General features: G+C 48.5%; 1 protein-coding gene across 4 annotated transcripts in view; it reads left to right on the top strand.

Moving 5' to 3' along the window:
* The window catches only part of LOC118232014 (putative homeodomain transcription factor 2), a 51,648-nt gene extending 30,121 nt beyond the window's left edge, over positions 1-21,527 (top strand). For 2 of the 4 annotated variants that reach the window (XM_035426519.1, XM_035426521.1), the window contains exons 3-19: positions 2,380-2,436; positions 2,688-2,699; positions 7,869-7,938; positions 10,035-10,193; positions 11,012-11,177; positions 12,553-12,714; positions 14,764-14,965; positions 15,257-15,424; positions 15,752-15,970; positions 16,561-16,689; positions 17,222-17,494; positions 17,876-18,007; positions 18,326-18,412; positions 19,029-19,184; positions 20,201-20,296; positions 20,532-20,657; positions 20,994-21,527. In XM_035426519.1, coding sequence (XP_035282410.1) covers positions 2,380-2,436; positions 2,688-2,699; positions 7,869-7,938; positions 10,035-10,193; positions 11,012-11,177; positions 12,553-12,714; positions 14,764-14,965; positions 15,257-15,424; positions 15,752-15,970; positions 16,561-16,689; positions 17,222-17,494; positions 17,876-18,007; positions 18,326-18,412; positions 19,029-19,184; positions 20,201-20,296; positions 20,532-20,657; positions 20,994-21,014 — 2,235 coding nt within the window. In that variant the 3' untranslated portion in view covers positions 21,015-21,527. The remainder of the gene's footprint in view (positions 1-2,379; positions 2,437-2,687; positions 2,700-7,868; positions 7,939-10,034; positions 10,194-11,011; positions 11,178-12,552; positions 12,715-14,763; positions 14,966-15,256; positions 15,425-15,751; positions 15,971-16,560; positions 16,690-17,221; positions 17,495-17,875; positions 18,008-18,325; positions 18,413-19,028; positions 19,185-20,200; positions 20,297-20,531; positions 20,658-20,993) is intronic. The other 2 variants (XM_035426523.1, XM_035426522.1) reach the window with 2 other exon arrangements.
* The last annotated feature ends 3,342 nt before the right edge of the window (positions 21,528-24,869 follow it).

Here is a 24,869-nt window from a genome sequence, read left to right as displayed (position 1 = left end):
CCCCGCCACCGCCCTTCTAACTCCATCTAGTTAACATTTCATTTGAGTATTTATGTGTCACGTAAAACCTTTACAGCGTCCAGATACTGTTGTTCCTTCCTTTTCAGAAAGCTGCCAGCGATAGGGCGCTCGTCTACCTGTTGCATGACTAGCTTGTCAGCATAGATGGTGTCCGGTTTTAAGTTCTCTTAGACTGACGTGAAAACCGACGCACTTTGACACCAACGAACAGTTTTACACGTCATATTAATCTCCCAGTATTCTTGGGTGCTCGTTGTTCGTGATTTGTCTGCAAAGGAAACAATAAAGAAGATAAAATCACGGATAGAATGTTGTGTCAATCTCACGCTCTTTTCGTCTGCAGAAAAGCGGCCCGCGGGGGAATGTAACAGCCGGGCAATTGAGCCGGGACCTTGTTTGCCGAAGGCTTCGCGGTGGCATGCCAGTCCGAATTTCTCTCACGATTCAGCTGCTGACCCCCACCCCCCCTCTCAACCCCCGCCCCCACCCCCCCCCCAATTGTCCTCCGCCGGGGTTCACAGGAAGCGCAGCGCTCTATGACTTCTAAAGGGCAGGAATTTGCGCCGTTTTATGTGCCAGTCACGCTGGAGTCACGGCGTTGGCGCTTGGCGGGCACCGGTTCCCGCTGTGCGCCACCGAGCTTCCGCCTCGTCTGAACTCTGTTTGCTGGTGTTTTAGGGTCAGAAGCTGCTACGTGATTGGCTAGTGCGTGAGTAAACGCCAGGGGTAGTGATTTTGATCGTGTTAGTCGGGCTCCACACCTGCCTTGTTCCATGTTCGTGAATCGTCATGGTTAAACACGTGCCTGTTAAGCTTTTAGCTGGAGGGAGTTCTCTTAGACTGACGTGAAAACTGACGCACTTTGACATGGATTAATGGCTGCATGCTGTGGTCATTAATCACCAGGAGCCCATCTTCTGTACGGGAGCTGAGGCTGATTCCTGTCAGCCGTGAAGAATAGTGTTTGTAAGACCGCAGGAAGACGTCCAGCTCTGCGTGCCGCGTGTGTGGGAGCGAACAGTGTTGTGTTTTCAGGCATCTTGTCGGCATGGCGCCGTGCGATGGATATCTGTTGTTACTGGATGGTTGTGTCACTTCCCAGGACACATAAAATGGAGGAGAGGAAGTCTGAGCTTGGAACGATAGTGACATAGTGTCTCTTTTTTTCTCTCTCTGCTGCTTTGTCCATATTTAGAAAGTTTGTGTTCGCGGTCTGGAAGAGGCTGCCCATGTTTCAACTTTCGATGGTTTTTCTTTTTAATAGAACTGAAAGATAATGGTTTCACGAAGGAGATGCTGCTTTTGTGCGAGTTCCTGTGAGAAATCGTCACGCGTGGTGCAGGGCGAAGTCGCAGGTCTGCACGTGGCACAGGAAGTCCTCGTGCACCAAGCAGCTCTGTGAAGAAGTCGTTTGAAGCTGGTGAACCTTCACATGAGACATTCTCCCTTTCTCTCTCTCTCTCTCTCTCTCTCTCTCTCTCTCTCTCTCTGTCTCTCTCTCTCCCTCTCCCCCCGTTTCTCTGGAGACAGGCTAAATTATCTGCGCTACCTGTGTTTACATAGCGGTGCTCTGTCCGAAGGTGTGAGGTCAGCCCTGTCGTAAAGCAGCGAGTGTGTGCAGTCGCGCGTGGAATTTGCTGCACTTTTCATTCTCGTGAGCGTTCTCTCCCATTTAGGGAGGGCCTCCGTGAGAGGACCTGCCTTTGATCTCTGAGCACATTTAACTCTGAAATGCCCATGCTGCTGGGGGAGCAGCAGGTTTAATTATCTTTGGGCAGGGAGGGACGGGGGAGCGGGGGTCTCTATTGTGTCCCTCCTGAAAGGGGGACACAGCTGTGGTTTAGACTCGCCCGCACGCCAAACAAAAGCCCCTGCAGCAGAGAGGGCCACGAAGTGCATCTCCAGACACCCGCACCCCCCCCCCCCTTGCAACGGAACTGCAGTCTGATTCATTCCTCCACCGATTTGTCACCCGTGTGGTACAAGAGCTGAGAAAGCACCTCTCACCTGGTTTCAGCCAGCGTTCGACCTGAAACAGTGACTTACAATTGAACAGTGTGGCAAAAAACACAATGTGAAGAAAAACAATTCAACACATCTAGGCTTCAATTTTCTAAATGTACAAGGGGTTGGAGATGCTCGAATTTATTATTATTATTTTTAAACCTCAAATGTCATGAGACCAAAAGGAAAAAGAACAAAGTGTTTTTCCTAAGAATTGCTATTAAAATGTCACAGAGGCAAAACAACAGCAAAAAGTGACATTTGAAGTCACCTTGGATAAATGTTTCTTCAAAGCTTGTGAGTAAAGACAATGCTGATAAGCGATCTTCAACTTTTGTGTTTCTACTCTTGCAGATTGGGGCCTATGATCAGCAGATATGGGAGAAGTCTGTGGAGCAAAGGGAAATCAAGGTAAAGGTCACATGTCATAATGCAGTTTTCTCTACCTTACCTACCTAAATCATTCTGTCTGTTCTTCATAATCTCTATTGTTGTGGTTTAAGTATTTCCAAGTTTCTGCGGCCCTCCTCCTTTTCTCTTGCCCCCCCCCCCCCGGGCTCTGTGTGGTGTGAGTGCTCTCTGTGTCAGTAACTGTGCCCTCAGTGCCCTTATATTTTCAGTTAACCTTTCCCCCTCTTTGATGCTGTGGCATCTCTGTGCAGTTTATTAGACTGGTGAGTACTGCACCCACACATGCTGCTGTCCTTAGATCATGGGGTCTGCTTTTCTGGTCTGCTTTTTGGAACTGTTTGCACACGGTTGTGAACAGGAGCCTTTTACACGAGGCAGGCGGAAATCAACAAGAGTCCCCCCCCCCCCCATTACGCTTTATAAACATATAGAACTTTCATTTTATTTTCCATCACTTCCATCCTCCTTTTGTTGCACATCGACTTTTAACTTTTTATTTTCTATATATATATATATATATATATATATATATATACACATATACATATACACCTGCACTCATGCGTGTAATAGTTCCATACTCACTGTCAGTCAGCCTGATTTAAGGAGGTCTGTGAGGTCTGTGAAGGCTGATCAAATGGCTCACAGTGTCTCAGAACCACCTGTCATCTGAAAGGGGAGATGCCTCACTGGTCTCCGGGACCCAGTGACCTGTGACCTTTCAGAGCCCCCTGGATGGCCCTCTCCCCCCCCCCCCCCACAGCCCACTCCTTTAGGCAGAGATCAAAACAGATCTGCTTTCCTCCGTGACCCTGTGCCTCAAAGCGCCAGGCTGGAGCGGCCGGTCCAAACGCAACTGGGCCTAACCTCATTAGTGTGCAGGAGGGCTGCTGGGCCGGCCAGGGTGCGGCTGGGAGGACTGTACCTTCATCACACCTTGATTTCCCACCTGCCGTGTAAATGGTTTCACAGCTTGAACGTGGATGTGGTTTTTAACAGGCACCGTGGAGACTGGCGTTTGCACTCCTAACTGCAGAAACACCACAGTCAGCATTGTGTGCCAAGAATAGAACGGGCTATATCCATTTTCTTTTGTATTGCGGCAAGGGGAATAACAACACATACATAGCGAGAGATGTAGAGATATTCCACTGAACTATTTAAGAATAAAAGGGGAAGTAGTTACTGCACCGTCTGCATGTTTCCGTCTGGACGCAGCGCGTGCGTTTGGGGTGGTGTGAGTAACAGCGTGCGGAGCCCACAGAACGCACGGGGGTCGGAGTTCAGCGCTGTGGCCTGTGTGTGTGTGTGTGTGTGTGTGTGTGAGTGTGTGTGTGTGTGTGTGTGTGTGTGAGTGTGAGTGTGAGTGTGAGTGTGAGTGTGTGTGTGTGTGTGTGTGTGTCTGTGTGTGTGTGTGTCTGTGTCTGTGTCTGTGTCTGTGTCTGTGTCTGTGTCTGTGTCTGTGTCTGTGTGTGTGTGTGTGTGTGTGTGTGTGTGTGTGTGTGTGTGTGTGTGAGTGAGCTGAACAGACCGGCGCTGCAGCGTTCGGCGGTGGCAGGTACGCTAGCTCGTTAGCTAGCTCGTTAGCTAGCTCGTTAGCTAGCTCGTCGCGGTACAGTGTAAACGAGCCTGTGCCGCCCGCTCCTGATTCATGGAGTGATGACCGGTTTATGTCCCCCGAATACCTCTTGGCTTTGCTCAAGTGTCCAGCACCACGCTGGGGGGGGCACCGCCAATAAAACAGTGCCCCCCCCAGAGCTTAAGGGTTGAGAGATCAGAAGACATGTGGGTGACCAAGATCACCGGTCATTGGCCTAGGCTGGCTACATCATCGCCAGGCTCACTAATCAAAAAGGAGCCTTCTGTATATGAGATGAGCTATATGAATTTGACATTATGAAGATATGTACTCAATGTGTAACTGTTAATTTTCTAGTGTCTTCTTCCCTAATGGGTGCTTTATATTAATGGTGCCATGAATACTGAGGAGTGTAGTGTATGGCTAGTGGAGATTCAAAGGAATTTTTTCTGTAATTGCTTTCGAAAGTCTCCTGATGGATCTGATACTGACTGTAGTGTTGTAACGGTGAACCTGTTTAGAAGCTCTGGTGAGCTGGTAAACTGTGTTAGCTGAGAGTTCAGTAATGGCCAATGCACCATGCAGGGCTTCAGAAGCGGTTTCCTTTGTTGAGGGGTTGTAGCGCTCTGTGGAAAGGAACAGCATGAGCGTGGCTACGGGTGCGATAAAAATGTGTGACATCCTGCAGGCTGCTTCAGCGGAGTGTGACGGACTAACGGAGGTCTGGTCGCCTGCAGTGAGCGCCGGCGCGATCACGCCCCGGGGGTCAAATGGTGAAAGGGTGTAGTTTAGAGTTATTTTTGATTCTGTCTTCCTTTGAGATGTAGAGGGTGGGGGCAGCAGAGCTAAGTGCATTAACGCTCTGTGGGGGTTCCACTCATATGTATGACTGAGGGAGATCAGGAGCAGCTGTTACACTCTGTACCCCACCCCTTTCACTCCGGAAAGCACAGTCATCGGTTGGAAGCTCAAATTAACAGAATTTACTATAGCTACTCGTGTACCTGCCATGTCTAGCGATGTGCAACGTTGGCCATGCATCGCACGTCCACCTATCTGATTCTCTGATTGTGGCACTCTGCGTGCATGCAGAGCAACCAGGTCATAGGCAAGGAAGTGGCTTTTTAGCGACAGCTGCAGTTTTGCTGATCTGCTGAGAGTTCATGATAAGAGATGAAGACGCTGCTCTGTGGAGTGGAGAAGCCCTCCCTCTGGTGAGATGGTTCAGTCTCCTGTGCTGTCCTGCACACAGAGAACAGAGGAGCCCTCTGTCCTCATATCCTCTTCTTCTGGGGGAAATGGAAAGACTGTTGCATTTCTGACCTCGGGGAAATGTTCTCGCTTCTGTAGAGAGAATTGTCTGCAGCACATACAACATGTATGTTGCTGATATTTAATCTTAATAACATTGCACAGCGAATGAACAGCTCACGAGCAGTTTTACTGCTCACAATCAACCTTTAAGTGCATGAAAAAAACAGGAGCACTGTAGCACCGTTGTAGTTGTTTAGCCGGGTTGCAGTGCCCCCTGGTGGTAGTGAAGATAATGTTTTGCTCATCGATTTCTTTTTTTCTTTTTTTGTTGCTTTTTTTTTTTTAAATTTTTTTATTCAAACAGTGGTGAAACAAAATGGTTTTCCAGGAAGAAAGGGAGAGTGCACCTACTTGTGAGCTTGCTGTGGCTGTGGCTGAGTGCCAGTGTTCTTAGATTGCCTGACTCATTTATCCAACAGGATGTAACAGGCAAGTTTTACATGCAGCAAAACAGGAACATCAGCATTTCGTGCACCACACTGTACTGACACACAATTGAAGGTTGTGTTCAGTCGCTGAAATTTTTGGGACCGTTTCAAGCTCCAGCTTGAACATTTCTTGGCACTGGAGAAGAGCCCTCTGCCGCCCCAGCTTAATTAATTAGCGTTAAGCACCGCGGGTTAATGAATTGTGAAACAGGAGGAAGAAGGAGCGTGTCATCGATCGGAACACCTTATCGCCTAATCAGCGCGCTACTGAAACAGTGTCCGTCGGAGAGGGAGAGCGCACTTCGGAATGAAAGGCTTTCAGCAAGCACTCCACCATTCCGTTTAGATAGAAAGTTCACCGGATGACCTCAGCGCAAATATTTGGCAGGAGGGGGGAGGCATGCCCGGCACGTGCCGCTGTTTAGCGTTGAGTGTCGGGATCCATAGTCTCTCCGGCGTCGCGTGACAGGCTGGAGGCGCTTTGCTTGCCTTTATGTTCTGTCGCTGGGATACCTCACTTTGGACAGTCGGCATTGTTCTGCTGAGAAACGCAATCCTATTGTACAAGGCTGTTCTTTCTGTGCGCGCACAACCTGAATCACACTGTGTTCAACAACACCACCGCTCTGTGATTTACCCCTGTTCAGGAGTCTCTGAAGCTCTTATCTTCACTGATTGATTAATGTGTCCTTTGGTCTCACATCAGCTAACTCTGGAGGAAATTAGACACAGGAACAGGAAGGGACACGGTGACATACTGCACTGGGAGGTAGTGGGGAGGGGTGGTAGTTGAAGAGAGTAGACTTGCTTCTTGTCTGCCAGGAGTCCTCTGGTACTTGAGTCATGAAGTTTTCTTTGTGTGATTCTCTCCTTGAATGTGAGGCTGTTGGGTTTGTCAGTTGGTGAGGCGGAGTACTTGGGACACTTCTCTTAACAAAGCAGTGCATTTTCGGAATGCAGGGTTGCGAAGACATGAGTGCGAAGCAGTTTGAACATTGTTTGATGAAGCAAAGCGGTGTGCTAGTGTCTGTGGGTGAGTAAAGGATAGAGTGAGAGAGAGAAAGGGATACAGAGAGGTAGAAAGAGATAAAGCAGGATCTTAACAAACTTAACATCAGTCAGAAGCACGTTCTCGGGAACAGTCGCTCCCTAGGGCTGAGCAAAGGCCAACCCGCTGCATCGACTCAAACCCTAAACCTGCTCCCCCAGAGAGGGGCTTCAGCAGAGAGGGGTGAGCTGTTAAAGTGAAGCAGGGAGCACTGGGAGTGAGGAAGTGTGTGCGTGAAGCAAAGCGCGTGTGTGTGTGTGTGTGTGTGTGTGTGCAAACGTGCGTGGAGCAGAGTGATCCTGGACCATCAGAGCCAGCGAAAGGGAGGTCCATCAGCAGCTGGTAATTTCCCCTGCAGAGCATTAGGCTCCAGGGATCTGTCACTGCTGAGGGACTGGTAGGACCGACAGGCCGGAACGAGAGCAGCCTGTTCTCAATTACTGGTTTAAAAGGGAAATGAAACATCGGTAATGCAGTTTGAAGATTGTTAATACTGGATAGGCTGAAGGAGTTTAAGACAGATCCTGATTTATAAGAGGCCAATTGTGTCTTCTGTGCTTTTCCGTGAAGCTGAGTGTAATTTACATTGGATCGATACAAATATCGCTGGTGATATTTGTGAGCACATCGATGTGCTACGCCAAGCCAGCCTTTAATGGAGTGGTTTTGTGTTTGGGTGTGTGACTCTGTGTGAATACATAAGATTTAACGGGGAAGGAGAAGATTTCATTTGAAGCATTTATTCCAGCAAGGTTCTCTAAATACCTGACATTCATATTCTCCATTCGGAGACAGTGTGAAGGTTTAGATTGATAGGTGATAGATTTTGCGGAAAGGCTGTGGTACTGAATAGCTGGTGCTGTCTGACCCTGCCGAACTGGCCCTTGGTCCTCTGTGAGGGACGTGGCGTGCTGCACCGTGTGAGGGGCTAACACGCATGCGGTTTCCCACTCTGCCAGTCGCTGCCATCGCCTGCCGTGTGTAACAGACCCCCCCTGCCACCCCCCGCGTGTTTCTCCACCCCTGTCTGACTCCATGCTCTGCCCCCCCCCCCCCCCTCCAGGGCCTGAGGAACAAGCCAAAGAAGACCGGCCATGTGAAGCCAGACCTCATCGACGTGGACCTAGTGAGAGGTGAGCACAAAGGGGGGGGTCGCGGCGAAACCGCCCGGCTGCGCAGGCCGGGGAGGGTCTTGCCTCATCAGTGCAGAGAGACATACACATACACACGGTCCCTGGGCCTCGCGTCATCAGTGCACAGAGACATACGCATACACACGGTCCCTGGGCCTCGCGTCATCAGTGCAGAGAGACATACACATACACACGGTCCCTGGGCCTCGCCTCATCAGTGCAGAGAGACATACACATACACACGGTCCCTGGGCCTCGCCTCATCAGTGCAGAGAGACATACACATACACACGGTCCCTGGGCCTCGCGTCATCAGTGCAGAGAGACATACGCATACACACGGTCCCTGAGCCTCGCGTCATCAGTGCAGAGAGACATACGCATACACACGGTCCCTGGGCCTCGCGTCATCAGTGCAGAGAGACATACGCATACACACGGTCCCTGGGCCTCGCGTCATCAGTGCAGAGAGACATACACATACACACGGTCCCTGGGCCTCGCGTCATCAGTGCAGAGAGACATACACATACACACGGTCCCTGGGCCTCGCGTCATCAGTGCACAGAGACATACGCATACACACGGTCCCTGGGCCTCGCGTCGTCAGTACACAGAGACATACACATACACACGGTCCCTGGGCCTCGCGTCATCAGTACACAGAGACATACACATACACACGGTCCCTGGGCCTCGCGTCGTCAGTGCAGAGAGACATACACATACACACGGTCCCTGGGCCTCGCGTCGTCAGTGCACAGAGACATACGCATACACACGGTCCCTGGGCCTCACCTCGTCAGTGCAGAGAGACATACGCATACACACGGTCCCTGGGCCCACCACGCACATGGGAGGGCTCTTATTTACTTGTGATGGCCTCAGGCCAGGCCACACAGCGCTCGTTTGTGTGGAGTCACAGAGGCTGACATTAATGCTCGGCTGCCTCCCCAAGCCTGTCAAAGGCAAACAGAACATGAGGAATGGGAGCGTTACTAACCAGGAAAAAACACTTTCTCAGATTTATTTTGTTTTGTTTTTTAAACGATTCCCCCTCCACCTTTTCTCCCCAATGTTTGGAATGGCCAGTCGTATATAGCAGCACTCACAGTGCTAACTCCACGGCCGATTTGGAGAAGTGTGGATAAGCAGATAAGCGCGCGCTCTCCTCAGAAGCTCGCGGTGTTTCCAGCTGCTTCTTTCCGCACCGCAGGCGTAAGAGGAAGACTCTTCAGGTACAGCTTTAGCAAGCAGACTGCGGGCACCCAATCGTCCAGCAGGGGTCACTAATGAGTGATTGGAGCAAGCGGGTCCCCACTGACTGAGCCCTGGGTGAAGCTATCGGCAGTTATGTGTCGCCCTGTGGGGCTAGCGTCCACACTGGGGGTTCAGGCTGCTGTTCATGACTGTTTTCAGGAATTATTTGGTTGCATAAAGCACTTGTGTCCCCGCCCCGTACAGCACCTCCTGGCTTTGCCCCCCCCCAGTGCAGAGTTAAAGTAAGACTCATCTGCCAGCGCGTGTCACTCTCACCCCTCTCGGCTCTTTGAATAATTGAGGCCTCCAAACTCTTCTAGCCTGTTGGTCCTCATTGCTTTTTCATGCCCGCCTCGTTGGGACGGGGTGCCAGTGAAACCCAAACGTGACGAGCGGGAGCCTGTCAGTCAGGAGCGCCTGGGGGGGTGGGGGGTAATCACACAAATATCTCTTACGTAATAGAACTGCATGACACGAGCGCACTTTGGCTCCTTACCAACTACGCCCGCCCTGCCGGCTTTCTGAAGTTCCCTGGAGTGCACTTGCCACCTGTCACGGCACAGGGTTTCGTATTTGTTTGACAGTCAAAGGCTTGAGGGTGTTTGGGGGTATTTGTTCGACAGTGAAAGGTTTGAGGGTGTTTGGAGGTATTTGTTTGACAGGGAAAACGTTTGAGGGTGTTTGGAGGTATTTGTTTGACTGTAAAAGTTTGAGGGTGTTGGGGTTTTTTTTTTTTTAACAATCAAAAATATGAGGGTGTTTGTGGGTTTTTTGGCGGGGGGGGGTTGTGTCCGAATAGCTTTCGGGGTTGACCCCTCTCCGCCCTCCATCCTCAGGCTCAGCGTTCGCCAAGGCCAAGCCTGAGAGCCCGTGGACCTCCCTGACCCGGAAGGGCATCGTGAGGGTGGTCTTCTTCCCCTTCTTCTTCAGATGGTGGATCCAGGTCACCTCCAGGGCCATCTTCTTCCTGCTGCTCTCCCTCTATCTCCTCCAAGGTGAGCTGCTCTCTTCTCTTCGCCCGTCGCCGCGGGCGACAGGCTCCTAGCGACGGCGGGTACGGTAGAATGCCGCTGCGAGCCTGACGGTCCCGCGCAGACCTTCCCCTCCTTTTTTGCAGACGTGTCGGGCGTGGCGGACCTTCGTGTAAACTAGGCGGTGCCTCCCCGAAAAAGTTGTACGATGAACTTATCTGTGAGATCAGCCTGCTGCGGTGATGGGTGTACATCACGTCACATTACTTATGGGCAAACCCCACCCCACCCCACCCCCCTCCACCCACTCCACCCCACGTTCTTGGCTGGCATTTTGATGGTGCTGTTTACAGGTAGAAAGCGTGTGACTGTGGTCCTACTTGGAGTGGAAACAAAGCCGTTGTTGTTTTCCAGTGTTGCCAGGGTGGAGGTCCTCCATAGGTGTGCCCTCCCTCATTCCTTTCAGATAAACGCAGGGTGCATGTTGTTCTTTTAGTGTTTATCAGGAACTCACCCACAATGCCGTGCACTCATACATTATATTACAGTCTCAGTACAGCACCCCCCTGCCTCTCCCATCTCTCCAACAGGGCAGACACAAACGCCCTTCTCAAACCGCCATGTTGCCCCTCAGTAAAGCTGCAGTGCAGACATTTGAAAAAGGAAGGCGAACCGCCATTAACCCCACCCCTCACCCCCTCCCCCCCCCCCCCCCATCCTAATCTCCCTAACAGTGACTTGCGAGCGCTATGAATAAACCATGCGGTAGCGCAGAGTTCCGCGGCGGCGGTGGCGTCTCCGTGGCGACGTCTGACTCTTTCCGCTCCCTGCTTGTGTTACAGCGGCGGCGGCGGTGTTGTTTTTCACCGTGCCGCAGACCCGCGGGATCCCTGTCACCGAGGTGTTCGGCGGCATATGGCTGATGCTGCTCCTGGGGACCGTCCACTGCCAGATCGTGTCCACGAGAACCCCCAAACCCACCCCCAGCAGCGGGGGCAAGAGGAGAAGGTGGGAGGGAGGGGTCAGGGCGGGCGGAGGCGGGGAGGAGCATCTTCGCTTCTCTTTCTCTCTCTCGTGCGTTCTTGTTCTCAGACTCAGAGATAGCGGTGAAGTTGTAGATTGGCTTGACAGCGGTAAAATGTTCAGGCAGACAGGTGTCACATGAAAGCCAGGTAATGCTCCTTCCTGTGTGGAGGTGTTTTTGTTCATGTGAGACATGTTTGGCTGCACATTGCCACATACTGTTTACCCTGTAGACTGTAGATGTGCAGTGTCTGTGATTTTGGTTGGTTTTTAACGAGCCACAGTGCAAGGCCCACAAGCCTATTCCCAGTACAGGCGATCTGCAAACCCTAAGCACAGTTTTCTGACATGTAAGCATGCCAGCACATACTGTCTGAGTAATGAAGACAATGAAGTAATGAAGTGTTTTCACAAAATTTACTGAAGGACTGTGGCACGTCATTGTGTACCATCTTACTGTAATACTGGCTGATGGAGGACCAAAGTACCATAGAATGTTGTTGAGTTTGCTTAAGGGTTTTCACCTGCTATCGTTCTGTTGGAACAGAGAGTCATTGGCGCTCTACTTTCCGTACTACTGATGTTTCAGTTTCTTTTTTTCAAATCAAAAATCAGCGGTGAGGTCATGAGATCTGGTCAGAAATAAAAGCACCACAAACTTCCCCTTTCCTCTGACAAGGCCCAAAAATAGGCTCTTATCTCTGTGACAGTAATCCTCTTTCACCTTGATGGTTTGTTTTTTTTAACTGGCCCAAGATCGCGTTGTGTAACGTTGTGTAACTTCCACTTAATCGTGTGTGAAAATAGTTTTGGTTTTTATAGTTTTTCACCTGTGATGGTAATCTTGTTTCTAATCCTGACTCTTATTTAAAAGAATAATTGGCTTAACCTTTATATGCTCAGGGTTGTCACAATATAAAATACAACCACCACTGCAGAGGCAAAAAACTAAGATTGAACATATTTTTAATGGTTCAGGTAGAGGTATTAAGTGAACACCATCCTAACTCAAAACTGTTGTTTGCAGGTGCATGAGTAACAATGACATTTCCCTCTCATCTTAATATTGCAAATAAAGGGAATATGGTCAAAAATAAGTAAGAAACAAAACCGTGCTGCTTTTTATGAAAACAAACAAACTTGTTTAAATGAACACATTTCTGACCACATCTGATGTCACAAACCTGCTGCTATTGAATAGGCTTTTTTCATTATTCTATGACTATGTCTTGGAAAATAAGTAAAAAAAAATTTTTTTTTAAAAGAAAGATAATAATAATGAAAAAAGTTTTTAGGCCATATGATTCTGTTTGGACCTTTTTCTCTAAGGGATCTGCACTGTCAATCTTTCTCGCTAAAGGAAGTTAAGGAGGGCAGCTCACTTGGAGGTGCATAGGGAAGGCGATGGCTCTAGCACTACAGATAACACACAGGAGGGGGCGCTGCGCTGCTCCGGGTCTGCAGCCACTCACAGCCTTGCTGCTTTCTTCAGAGAGCTCTGGCATGATATCTTTAAAACGGGGTGTGTATTTTTTCCTTGTTTCATGTTGTCCGTAAGCTGCAACATCCCTTCCATGAAAGAGTTAATAGACCGACCCACCAATAATCAGATACCGTGAGTTCTCTTGCTTCTAAAAAAAAAACCGCACAATTCTATTTTGATCCATAAGGAAGTCGATCCATTTTCGTCTTGCTGGTTTCAGATACTGTAATGTGCACTAGTGCTTGTGCTGCACAGGACAAACTGCTCTCAGAGTCATTCTCAGATTCAGAGACTTCCCAAATTTTTCAAGAATTTGTCTGGGAGATTCCATGGAAGAAAAGGGATGTTGCAACTTCCATTTCCTGAAATGGTTCATTTCACCTGTACAATGGTGGTACGACTGGGGCCTGCTCTTTCCAAAACGCACTGGGTCAATCAGAGATTAAAAACAGCTGCCCAGGGATGGCTTTTGTCTTGCTGGTGGCTTTTTTCCCTCCTCTATAGAACACTGCTCTGTTGCTATCAGGTACTGGGCTTTAATGGGCTAATGGGTTAAAGGCTTTGGCTTGGTCAGCGGCTGTAGACTTAAGATTAAATCAGAATGGTTTGGTTAATTTACTCTTATCCAAAATTTCAAGCCAGTTTTTGCTTGCTTAGATTAGGTGGAGCAATGTTTTAAACCAGTGGCCATATTTGGTCAAAACATCTTCTCCCTCGTTGTAAATTACTCTGTCTGGCATGTCCAGTTTCCCATTTCTGATCACCTTCTGATTTATTCCTGGCCAAAGCTTCATTAGACGCATTACCATGGTAGAAACATAAAGTCTAGTACTAAGTGTGTAACTTGAAATATGAACTTTGTTCAGACGGAAAGCATGGTCTTTGTAGCAGCCTTTTGATGTGGACAGGTCCAGTGTTATGATGCTTTACAGAATTAAATTAGGCCTTTAAGGATCCTCTCAGCTGCTTGAGCAGGAAAACTTTTCGCTTTATTTCTCTCACGTTACTTTGTGTTTCCGTCACCTTTTAAACGCTTTGGAACCGGCGAGCCTCACTTCTGCTGTGTGCTGCTGAGATCGTCTTTCAGTACTAAGCGTTATTTTTTATTTTTTCAATCTGTAAGGGCAGTTGCTTGCTACCAACTTCTTCACTAAACTGATTTATCGTTTGCATGTGAAGTGCATAAAAACGCATTACAGCCTTCTCTTAATGGAGCTGCAGTGTTATTTTATTAGCTGAGTAACTGAGCTGGAAATGATCAGACGTGAGCGAGTGAAAGATTTGTCACCTTCAGTTTGGGAGCACGCTAATATCATACCAATAAAGGCTCTTAAAATTAGGGGGATGGAGGACTGGCGCTGAGAGGTGTTGATTGAAGGATGCTGCAGTTAGCGATTGCCTGGCCATTAGCAAACAGGCAGAATGTGCATGGCTTTTGAGTGCCCGTTTTGTGTGCCTCTCTGTCTGCTGATTGGCTGTCGAACCCCCCGGCCTCTGTGCCACTTGTGTTATGCTAACGTGTACCGAATCTGCACTCCTGTTTCCATCTACACTGCTTATAAAGCTGCACACTCTGTATCAGTCTGTTACAGCTTTATACACACATTTCCCTGACTAATATGTTTTTTTTTGCACCTGATGTGTACGATAGTCAAATAACATTTGCATGAATTTTTATCTCAAATATGCTCCATTTAAAGGGAAGTGTTAGTGTTGTGTTTCTTGGTTTCTGTCAGCTTATACTGAAGTACTTAAGTGCTGTGATATAATGTGGTTTAATCGTTTGCCACAGTATAAATCAAGGAAGCTGCAAATACTGTATTTTTTCCCCACTGCAGTAACTATGTACACAAGAAGCAACATGTAAAAATCTGTAGCCATGGTGAATGCTATAAAAAAATTTAAATACACTACTTTTGTTACCCTACTGATTCCATTGCAGATATGAATCCACTTCCCATTATTGTCCGAATGTTCCCCTGCCTCTGCTGTTGCCCCCTTGTGAATTTTTGCTGTGGGTAAATTTTTCATTTCCGTACGCCGCTGATGGAGCCTCCTCTCCGCATGACCGCCCCCCCTCCCCTTCAGGTCCAAGAAGTCGAAGATGTCCATCGACAAGTCGACGGAGACGGACAACGGCTACGTGTCCCTGGACGGGCGGGTGACCAGCAAGAGCAGCGAGGAGGGCCTGCAGCTGCACGAGCCCCTGTGTGACCTCCTGCGCCCTGAGGAGACCTGCTGGGGCTCTGTCCCGCCCCAGAACAGCCTCCTGCTGCCCCCCATCGGCAAGGTGGGCTCCAGGGCGCCCCCGCGTGGGTCACCGCACCTGTTTATCAGCGCTCAGTCCGAACTTTACCCAGAATGCACTGCCTTTCCCAGCTCCTGGTGCGGGCTGATGACGTCACAGTCAGCGTGCAGGCATGGAGCGTAGGAAGGTTTGATGAGGAAAGCTGAGGCTGTTTGACCCCTCCAGGCTTCTCATTAAGATCTGAGAGAGGGATAATGTGGTGCAGTGAGTAAAGATACAGGTTTTCACACTGCGTGTGTGTGTGTGTGTGTGTGTGTGTGTGTGTGCGCCCAGGAGCCCCCCAGCCCTCGCAGCGTGGAGAACATGTCCGACGAGGCGTCCAGCGAGGAGGACCCTGAGGCCTCCTACAGCGCCATCCGCCGCGGCGTGGAGCGCATGAACAGCGACTGCACACTACGCAACAGGAAGACGCATCACTACAAGAAACACTACCCCGCTGAGGTGCGGCACCGTTACCCCAACACCCACACACAACCAAGCGCAGTCACTCGCCACATTGTCTCTCATTTTAATACTGTAAAAATCTGAGCTTGGAGTGCTTCATCTCCAAAGGTCTTTTCTTTGTTCTTATTGTGTTAGCTTACTGTTGACAATAAAGATAGACCTGTAGAGGGCAGAAGGGCGGGAGCGGGCTTGTCTGTAGAATGCACGCACGAGACCCCATGTCCAGTGTGTCGGGTCGTTGGCCCCAGAGCGCTGGATCGCGGGATACGGAAAAGGGCGCAGCCGGTGAGCCTGTTTTCCCGCGCTCTGCGCTGCCCCCTGCAGGAGACGCCCAAGTCGGGCACCAGCTGCAGCTCGCGCTGCTCCAGCCTGCGGCAGGACTCGGAGAGCACGCGGCACGAGTCGGAGACGGAGGACGTGCTCTGGGAGGACTTCCTGCACTGCGCCGAGTGCCGCTCCTCCTGCACCAGCGAGACCGAGGGCGAGGGCGGCGCCGTCTGCCCCGCCCCCAAGAAGGAGTACCGGGACGACCCCTTCCACCAGGTCAGAGGCTCCGCCCCGCTCCGCCCCCGCACCGTGCGGATTAGTGAGCGCGTCTGGCTACTGCTGTCAATAAGCCTGCTCTAGAGAGCGGCCAATCATTGTCCTGGAGGACCACAGGCCATCTTCATTTGTTTTCCTGCATTACGGTCAGTAGACGTATGAAGCCAGGCCAGGTCCGTCAGCTGTGTAATCAGCCGCTTTAGTTGATCAGTTACGTGCTGAGTAACAGCAGAGACCTACAGACCGGCTCTCTCCAGGACCAGGGGGGTATTTCAGGAGGCAGGATGACTGAGTTCGCTGGACAGCTGTGCTGAGTAAAACTCAGAGCAGCCCTTTTTATTTCTGTCCACGTTCCATATTTTGGAGGGTTCCAGGTTTTACTCCATGCAGTTATCCAGCTAACTGAGTGATCTTGCTTCATGAAACAGGGCCCAAGGCTACAGGCCCCTGTGCTGAACCATTCTAATAAAATCTAAACCCTGTTGTTTTGGGTCAGTTCAGTTTTCTGAGCCTGTGACAGGAGCTCTCCTGTCTGTCCACGCGCACCCCCAGCTGGCTGACTGTGTTTCTGTTTCTCCCGCTGTCGACAGGGCCACGTCCCGTGGCTGCACAGCTCGAACCCGGGCCTGGAGCGCGTCAGCGCCATCGTGTGGGAGGGCAACGAGTGCAAGAAGGCCGACATGTCCGTGCTGGAGATCAGCGGCATGATCATGAATAGGGTGAGCCCCGTTGCTCCGGTAACCGCGCTGGCCGAGAGGCGCTTCTCATGGGGCGCCTGTGGGTTGCCCTGCGCGGCCCGAATTCCTCGCACGCACTACGCACCGGGACGGGACGGCGTGTGCCGTTTGTCGCAGTTGCTCCCGGTCACATCGCCCTCGTACCCTCAGATAAAAACGCCGTGCCTGTTCAGTGGGGAGGACGGCGGTTTTAAAAGTGATGCTTCAGAATCGACCCAGGACCCCATTCTGTCAGATAGCTGTGGTGTGAGGGGAGGCTTCTGCGCTGTTCTCAGAAGGACCTGTAGAGCTGTACACCGTGTTCTGTAGTAAAAGGAAACAATTGGCCCTTATAATAGCCCTGTACTCTTTTTTTATGCTTTTCCTCCCTTCAGCTCAGCCATCATTGCTGCTTATCCCTCAGCAGTTTGGAAGTCTATCTTATCCTGTTTTTCTTGACCATAAATTGTTTGTTTATCGGTTTTAAACTGAAATACCCCTGAAAGTGTTTTTTGTTCTCGTGGGCCGTTTGCAGGTGAACCTCTACACGCCGGGGATCGGGTACCAGATATTTGGGAAGATGGTTTCCGTGGTGCTGGGGCTGACGCCGTTCGCCTACAGGCTGTCCCAGTACAAGGACCTGGAGCAGCTGGCCACCCTCTCGGCCCGCGAGCTCGTCTCCGTCGCCTTCGGCTCCAGCGGCGACGCCATGGTGATCACCATGGTGACCATCAGCTTTGTGGTGCGCGTGTGCCTCATCTGGCTCTTCTTCTTCCTGCTGAGTGTGGCGGAGAGGACCTACAAGCAGGTGAGCGCCTCGCCTCCACCGCCCCTCCTGAGCCAAAATGGCCCCTAAGGATCAATCGTGCACTTTCACCCTCAGATGAACTGCAGTGAAATTCAATTACACGCTTCATTTTTGCTGTAATTCATCATTTATTGTGGCCTTTGTATTTCAATTCAAAAACGTAAATGTCTTACACAGGATTAGCTTTGTGCTGTCCTCTCCTGACTGAATCGGCTCAAGAATAACGCTCATTTGTCAGAAAAGCCGAACAGAATAATATTTTTCCTCCTTTTGTTTAAAAAAATAATTTAATCATTGAAAATGAAATGAGTGTGTGCCCATGCTGGTAGTCTGCTCTGGGTCCTGTGGTGAAACATCCCTGTTGTTTTCCTTCTCGTACAGAGGCTGCTGTTTGCCAAGCTCTTTGGCCACCTCACCTCTGCCAGGAGGGCCCGGAAGTCCGAGGTTCCTCACTTCCGCTTGAAGAAAGTGCAGAATATTAAGATGTGGCTCTCCCTGCGCTCTTACCTGAAGGTAAATGTGGCCGTATTGTAGTCCTGGAGTCTGTTTACCCCGTTGTCCTGGCAACTGATCCTACCAATCCAAGGTCCTCCTCAGCTTGCGATGACCTCCCACCTCATTCAGGAGCAGCATTTGAAGGGAATATTGACTTTAAGAGACTTAAATCCAAGACTCTGAAATCTGTGAGCAGTTTCAAATGTCAACTGTATGAGCCTGGAACTGTGACACTTGGTTGCTAACAGAAGATTATTTCTCCTCTCTCTACTGTGCGCGTTTGTGTGAATACATGCGTGTGTGTGTGTGTGTGTGTGTGTGCGTGTGTGTGTACAGAGGCGGGGCCCACAGCGCTCAGTGGATGTCATTGTGTCCTCTGCGTTCCTGCTCACCCTCTCTGTTATCGTCATCTGCTGCGCCCAGGTGAGGAACACTGGCATAGAGCCTTTTACTGCAGGGATTACAGCCCTTTACTGCAGGGATTACAGCCTTTACTGCAGGGATTACAGCCTTTACTGCAGGGATTACAGCCTTTTACTGCAGGGATTACAGCCTTTACTGCAGGGATTACAGCCTTTTACTGCAGGGATTACAGCCTTTTACTGCAGGGATTGCAGCCTTTACTGCAAGGATTACAGCCTTTTACTGCAGGGATTGCAGCCTTTACTGCAGGGATTACAGCCTTTTACTGCAGGGATTGCAGCCTTTACTGCAGGGATTACAGCCCTTTACTGCAGGGATTACAGCCCTTTACTGCAGGGATTACAGTCCTTTACTGCAGGGATTACAGTCCTTTACTGCAGGGATTACAGCCTTTTACTGCAGGGATGACAGCTTTTACTGCAGGGATGACAGCTTTTACTGCAGGGATTACAGCCTTTACTGCAGGGATGACAGCTTTTACTGCAGGGATTACAGCCTTTTACTGCAGGGATTACAGCCCTTTACTGCAGGGATTACTATCGCAACACTGTGTGTGAGAAAGCGAAATGAGGGGATGAAGAGGTGGTGTCTCATTCTCCCTCCTCCCCCTCTCCAGCTGCTCCATGTCCATGAGACGTTCCTGGAGTGTCACTACAACTGGGAGCTGGTGATCTGGTGCACCTCCCTGTCCCTCTTCCTGCTGCGCTTCGTCACACTGGGATCCGAGACCAGCAAGAAGTACAGCAACACCTCCATCTTACTGACAGAACAGGTACAGCACTGCCTCCATCTTACTAACAGAACAGGTACAGCAACACCTCCATGTTACTGACAGAACAGGTACAGCACCGCCTCCATCTTACTGACAGAACAGGTACAGCACCACCTCCATCTTACTGACAGAACAGGTACAGCACCACCTCCATCTTACTGACAGAACAGGTACAGCACTGCCTCCATCTTACTGACAGAACAGGTACAGCACTGCCTCCATCTTACTGACAGAACAGGTACAGCAACACCTCCATCTTACTGACAGAACAGGTACAGCAACACCTCCATCTTACTGACAGAACAAGTACAGCACTGCCTCCATCTTACTGACAGTACAAGTACTACCCTGCCTCCATCTTACTGACAGAACAGGTACAGGAACACCTCCATCTTACTGACAGAACAGGTACAGGAACACCTCCATCTTACTGACAGAACAGGTACATCAACACCTCCATCTTACTGACAGAACTGGTACTACACCACCTCCATCTTACTGACAGAACTGGTACTACACCACCTCCATCTTACTGACAGAACAGGTACAGCAGCACCTCCATCTTACTGACAGAACAGGTACTGCACAGCTTCCATCTTACTGACAGAACAGCAGTAGACAGGAGTCTGTTTCCCTAACAGCCACTCAGCCAAGCCATACTTACACCTCTGAGGCTCTCTTAAACTTGTGACCTCAGACCTCCAAACCCGTGCTTTATCTGCTGCATATAGTGTTTCCCTGAGAAGCTCTCCCATTTTAAAACACTGTGGTTCCGACACAATGCTCTGAGTGAAGAGGTGTATAAAAATGTATCAATTTCTGCCATGTTTAAATAAAGAAGTTATTGCATCACAATCAGGCTCTGGATAAACACTGCCCCCTGCTGGTTAATTTGCAGTGTTGGAGTCTAGTGGCTCCAGTGCTTCATGGAGCTTTGAGCTGCTGTTGAAAAGGGCTGCCTACAAGAACAAGTGCTGAGATGCTTAACAACAAAGTTTTTTTATTTGTTTCTCCAGATAAATCTGTACCTGAAAATGGAGAAGAAACCAAATAAAAAAGAAGAACTGACCCTGGTGAATAATGTGCTGAAGTTAGCCACCAAGCTACTGAAGGTACGGGACAGTACAGTGCTAAGCTAACCCTAGAGCGCATCCTCTGTGTACTGTATGTGCGTGTCAGGGTGCGCTGCTCTTTGGCATCAACCACCTGCTGTATCTCTTCTCACCCTCCCTCCCTCTTTCTCTCACTGTAATGTAATGTAATATTAAGATAATAAATTCAGTATAATAAATAGCTACTTCTGTAAATTACATTTTAAGTTATTTTTCCCTTTTCTACACCTCCTAGGAGCTGGACACCCCCTTCAGACTGTACGGGCTGACCATGAACCCCCTCCTCTACAACATCACACAGGTGGTGATCCTGTCGGCCGTGTCAGGGGTCATCAGTGACCTGCTGGGGTTCAATCTGAAGGTCAGTTTGGGGAGTGGCCCCTCCCCCTCCCAGGCGCGGGACAGGTTGAGCAGGACACTGCACACATTTCTCACTTCAGGAAACTTATTTATCCTTGTTTTATTAATGATAGTTTTTATAAGGGAAGTGGTGGCAGTCGGGTATTATTTTATCATTTTCATATTTCTCTACTGACTGCATTTCCACAGTATTTCAAGTCTTCAAGCCTGTAGAAAAATAATCTCTTTACAGATTATGGTGGTGGTAACATTTCTATATTTTTAATCATATGTGTGTTTTGTCATATGCTATGTGTATATACTTCGAAAGCTACAAGTAGTTCTTCTCTGTTCACAGCTTTGGAAGATTAAATCGTGACAGGAAGCTATGTGAATTCAGCAGGCCCTCAAGCTAAGGGAAGAAATACACTTGACCAGAGGAGGGCGCTGTTGAGGCTGACTACAGACTCTGATAATGAACTGTGGCCCTTTTCCCGGACAAATCGAAGTGCTTACATTTCACGTACTTGTGCAATTCAGATATTTATTTTACCCTTTCAGTGTTTTAGGTTTTTTGCCTTTTGTTTTAGTGACATGTTTTAATTGAAAGTATTATTTCTTTGGCAGCAGATATGTGTTCTCAGAGGTATGCTCACACCGCAGAGATGACATCCAAGTGAAATCTTGGGGTGGGGGGGCTGTGGACAAAGCGAAGAGTTACGGCACTTTTGTGTATGCGTGCATGCGTGTGCACTCGCATACGTTTGCACGCATTGTATATAATGCAGCTCTTCAAAGAATCACATTTATTTAGCGTAGACGTAGTCAGTTCACTGTGAACACTACAGGACATCGTGGTCTCAGAACGACAGACTCATCGCATTGTGGAAAACACACACTCACGCACTCACATACTCACACACTCACACACTCACGCACTCACACTCACGCACTCACACACTCACGCACTCACACACTCACACACTCACACACTCACACACTCACACACTCACGCACTCACACACTCACGCACTCACGCACTCACACACTCACCACTCACGCACTCACACACTCACACACTCACGCATTCACGCACTCACGCACTCACACACTCACCACTCACGCACTCACGCACTCACGCACTCACGCACTCACACTCACACACTCACGCACTCACACACTCACGCACTCACGCACTCACGCACTCACGCACTCACGCACTCACACACTCACACACACACACTCACACACTCACACACTCACGCAGTTTATCATCACCGCTGTGTTCAGACCCTTCGGATGGTGCCCCAGACGCACACCAGTCTGCTGCCAGTCTGACACCATTTTGCTCTCGCAATGCCGGCACACCAAAGTTCAGAATCCAGACACCAAACACTGTGTGCGCACAACAGATTCAGCGAAATGGGTGCTTGCTCGGGGTCAAAGCGGGAAGGCGGTTTTCCGTGAGACTCCTCATCCAGCGGTGTTTCCGCCTAGTCTCAACCAAACTGACATGCGAAGGGAAAGACGTGTCTACAAAATGCAGTCACTCTGCGGCGCTGGACACTGGCAATAAGAAACCTCCCTGGTTTCTGTTAGTTGCCCTTTGTGCTCTCTCTCTCTCTCTCTCTCTTTATTTTCTCTCTATCTCTCTCTCTGTCTACCCCGTCCCTCTCTCTCTCTCTCCTGGGCTTTGTGCTATGTGGCTTTGTCGGAGCATACTTTTTCATGGTCAAACTGTATTTAATATAAGCAATAAGTGACAGTGCTACCCAGACTGAAGGTGTTTTTGCTAGTCCTCCTAGTTACGTGTACATAATAAAACACTGGGATGTTTGTGGCTCCAGTTAGGCATGCCTGAAAACATGCACTTTAAAAACAAATGAAAAATGTTACATGTTTCAATGTCAAACTTTGTTTATCTGAATAAGAGCCTTTTTTTTGTTTTTTGTTTTTGTATTGTTTGCGTGGGACAGTCAGTGTGAAGATGACCAAAGTGCATTTTGCTGGAAAAGAATGTATAACACATGCATTTAAAATATGTTTGGTTGTTTTTTTGTTTTGTTTTTTGAAAATGCTTTAAAAGGATATTGATGTTGCTTTTTTGTTGCTTGTTTTGTTTTATTTCTAAATATGGTCACTTAGGCTTTTTAGATGTCAGGAAATGTTTGCAGTACTAAACAAATGTTCGGTTGGAAGATGGGGGGCGGGGGACAGAATTGTTTATTAAAAACAATGCTATGCATTGTACTTCCTTTTTTAAAAGGAAGTCTGCATATTTAAGTTATAAGTCAAAAAGATTTTTTGTGAGCGAGTCTATTTATATCAGTTCCACGTTTTTATATAAAATACGGACTTCCCGAGAGTATCTTTGAGAATAAGCTACGGGCTGCACTCTCTGAAATGTACAGTGAGCCTGAAGTGCTTCTACCCCCTTGACTCCATGTACCACATGACACTGTAATCATCAGAATATTCATTAAAACTTTCTGTGGCTGATTGGCTTCTCTCCTCTCTTTCTTTATATTAACAGTTTATTTCTTCTTTTGGTCTCTCTGACATTGCATATCTGGGATATTTTAAAACTAACTGGCAAACAACCCCCTCTCCTGAACTTGGTTTTTTGTTCTGTGTTTATCTCTAAACTTTTTCATACACACACGCAGACGCGTATGCACATGTCTGTATTTTTCTTCATTATTTCCAGAATGATCTTCAATCCATGCAGGGCCATTCCGTTGCTTGTTCTATGGCATTAGCTTGTTCATTTTCTTCTAATAACATTGCAGATGTTCATCCACCGCCAAAACTTGAGGTCAGTCCGTAGCTGTGTTGGCTGAGTAGCACTTTTGAGACATGCAAAAAGTAGCACTTGTTACACCTACAGAAAATTTTTTTTAAAAAAAGAAAAACCTCAGAAGAATCTGAGCGCAGATTCCTTCGCTGCAAACACCCGCATGCTCGGGCGGGAACAAGACACCTGTTCTGGGACCCTATTAAACCACATTAAAACAAGCACTGCTGGGCGGCTCACCCTGTTAAGGTACTGTTTTAGTGTGTGGTTGCGTCTGGTGCTGATGCACGAATCATGCCACTGATGGCAGATGTGAGGGTGGTGATACCCTGGGTAAGACTGTTTGTGCAAGTCTGGTGGACTTTTAAGTGTGAAAACAAGCAGTAGTTTGACTACTTTGTTCATTATAAGATGGCATTAATCTAAACCTTCTGCCAGGGAAATGGCACCTCTTTTAACAATGAATAATAATAACTTTCAAATTTGAATGCAAAACATTTTAGAAAAATAAGTGAATGCTGTTGTTTTATATCTTTGGCAAGTGATCATGGTATAAATTGGATAATCCACAATGACTTCTTTGCCTCCACATCATGCATTAAAATCATCTCACCCCACAGCTTGTCATGGATTATCCCTTGCATATTTATATTTCAATGATTGTTGAATAAAGATGACTGGATAGACTAATTTAGAATTTTTGGTGATGTATGTTCATAGATTTCGCTGTTTTTCACGTGACATAAATGATTTCAAACATTTTTTCATAATTTCATCACAACCCATCAGGAAAATGAACCCCAGGCCCACCAAGATTTCAGCCCATTATCAAACATATCAGGATATAGGCTTATGACACTATTCCTACCTCTATAGGATATGAAATATTTTTCGAGACTGTATGCAGGAAATTAAGAATGGTGTGCCTTGGAAAACAAGTGGCAAGACCTCTACGTGTCAGTATTGGATATAAAATGGCTGCAAGATGTTGTCATTTCCCTTAAGAACAGCAGATGGCAGCCACACCCAAGGTGGAGAAAGAAGTAGCGTTTTGATTTTGAAATACAATTGGCTGTTTCGCGAGCCAGTGAATTACAAACGCCCTTATGCCTACATTAACACACACACACACACAAACACCCAGACACAATATGACTGCCACCTTCAAAATCATAAAGTGACTAGAGCATGGTCAGTGAGGACAGGCGGAGTGAGAGAAAAACTCATAAAGGAATACTTCTGCCCCCAAAACTCATTTCCATGCAAATTTTCTTCCCCTTGATCCATGATCATATTTTTAGGTAGTGAGTAATGATAGTAATCACTGTTGCGATCATTCTTACAGCCAAGCTAACCCCCCCCCCCCCCCCAACCCAACTATCACAATATTTGGTTCCCCGTGTGACAGCTAAAATGTAATAACAGACACAAAAAGGATTA

The sequence above is a fragment of the Anguilla anguilla genome, chromosome 7 (genome assembly GCF_013347855.1).
Source record: "Anguilla anguilla isolate fAngAng1 chromosome 7, fAngAng1.pri, whole genome shotgun sequence".
Taxonomy (NCBI): Eukaryota; Metazoa; Chordata; class Actinopteri; order Anguilliformes; family Anguillidae; genus Anguilla; species Anguilla anguilla.
Note: the sequence above shows the minus strand (reverse complement) of the source record. Positions and strands in the feature narration are given on the sequence as shown.